The 1,885-nt window shown below is 34.5% G+C and overlaps 1 protein-coding gene across 1 annotated transcript in view; it reads left to right on the top strand.

The window, feature by feature from the left end:
- Positions 1-1,885, top strand: part of GABRG1 (gamma-aminobutyric acid (GABA) A receptor, gamma 1) — a 90,990-nt gene that overhangs the window by 48,040 nt on the left and 41,065 nt on the right. Inside the window, exon 3 of the mRNA XM_012639889.1 lies at positions 1,002-1,069. Coding sequence (XP_012495343.1) covers positions 1,002-1,069 — 68 coding nt within the window. The remainder of the gene's footprint in view (positions 1-1,001; positions 1,070-1,885) is intronic.

Genomic DNA, 1,885 nt, shown 5'->3' with positions numbered 1-1,885 from the left:
CTAAATCATGATCAGATATCACACTCCTGTAGATATTTGCTAATTATATTATTTGGTAAACATTCAAAAGGCTTACCAGTGATAAACATTTTAATAGAACAAAAATATCATTATGTGTTATTTAAAAATTAACTGGAAAAACACGAATGGTTACATACAAAACACAATTGATAAGGTCTATAGTGATGTCCACATGATATACTCTGTGGGAATTAGGTAAAAACATGCCTTACCCTGGATCCAACTACAAAGAACCTAAAGGAACATTATTCATAAGGGTGGAAGGAAGGAGACATGGACAGATAATGTATTAAGCTCCTCATATGAGTCAGACCTGGAGGTAGTTTCTTAACATACATTACGTCCTTTAATCCTCATAATTTTACTTCAAATCCCAGTATGTGCTGAAACTGGCTCATATAGGCTCATAATAGCCTCTTATTAAGTAACATATAATATATACTAATATTATATATAGCCTCTGCATTCCATGATTCCACAATGATGTATTTATATCAGCCATTGTGGGAGTATTTACAACATAGAAATCAACAAAAGCAACAAATCAGGGGTTTATCCCCTCTCTCTGAGAGCAAGGTCATTAAACATTTGCCAGCGTACTACTGGTAAGCACTAAGTAGAAGTACGTATTACCTAAAATCCACTCCAATCCTAAAATCTGTCACTATTTCAGAACAAATTATCTAGCAATTTTTACTGAATTAACTTCCTTAATTTTAGTGGATGATTTAGATATTTTAAATATTTTTAGGAAGTCCACTGGAATTTTTTCATTAAAAACATTAATTTTTAGTTATATGATAGATTTAAAAACTGAAAGGCATTTGTAATGGGCCATGTTTCTGTGCTTCATAATAAAGAATGTTTTATGATGGAAATGGTAAAATATCATTAGTTATTAAGATTTATTTAAAACTAAAATTTATTTAAAACAACCTCTGATTATATGTTTGACCATTCTTTGTGTTGGTATTTTGCAGTGAGGCCCACGGTCATTGAAACTGATGTTTATGTAAACAGCATTGGACCAGTGGATCCCATAAATATGGTGAGTATGGAATATTACAAATAGTTATATGGCATAGAGATCGCGAGTATGTACCACCATAATAAAATAAACAGGTGAATATTTTTTGATCACTAATTCTGAACGAATTCACATTAACCTGTGCTATGACTATGTGCCAGGTGTTGGAAACTGGAGTTACAATATCCCTGTATCTAAGAATTTTTAGCCTGTTGTTCCAATGCACTGTGTCTGGTAGGACTACGTGAGGGCAGAGAAAATTATCATCTGATCCATCAAGAATGGGTCCCTGAAAAAATCCGGAAGAAAAAAAATCAGAAAGCCTGAGGGGAAAGTAGTCAGAGAGGAAAAGGGATTCATTGGCAGAGAAAACCGCATGCACAGTCACAGGAGAACTAAACAACCTGATAAGATCAGAACTTCCAGCAATTAGATGTCACTGGAACAGATAGTGCAAGGTGAGGAATTGAGGCCAAAGGAATGACAAAGGGCCTTATCGAGGATGGTTTTGTGCGCCGCCATAATAGGAAGCTTATGAATACTATTACGTAGTGTATGAATTGTATCCTTTCAGACAAGAGAAATGACTAAAAACTTTTTATCAGGGGAGTGTCATAGGCAGATTTATATTTTCAATATATCACACTTTACGATATAGAACGGTATACGGTATAGAAGACCGTATAGAAGATAGATGTAAGAGTCCAAGTTCAGGGTTAGAGAGACCAATTAAGAGGTTGTTGCATTAGTTTGGACAGGTGAATTTTTCAGAATTTGGTGATTGTTCAAGTGAGTGTAGGCTGACTCCAAGGTAAAGAGATGAAGAGACTTTGAAGA

Source organism: Propithecus coquereli, unplaced genomic scaffold (genome assembly GCF_000956105.1).
Source record: "Propithecus coquereli isolate 6110/MARCELLA unplaced genomic scaffold, Pcoq_1.0 Scaffold143, whole genome shotgun sequence".
NCBI classification, from domain to species: Eukaryota; Metazoa; Chordata; class Mammalia; order Primates; family Indriidae; genus Propithecus; species Propithecus coquereli.
The sequence above is the reverse complement of the archived record's forward strand: the minus strand, read 5'-3'. Positions and strand labels throughout refer to the sequence as shown.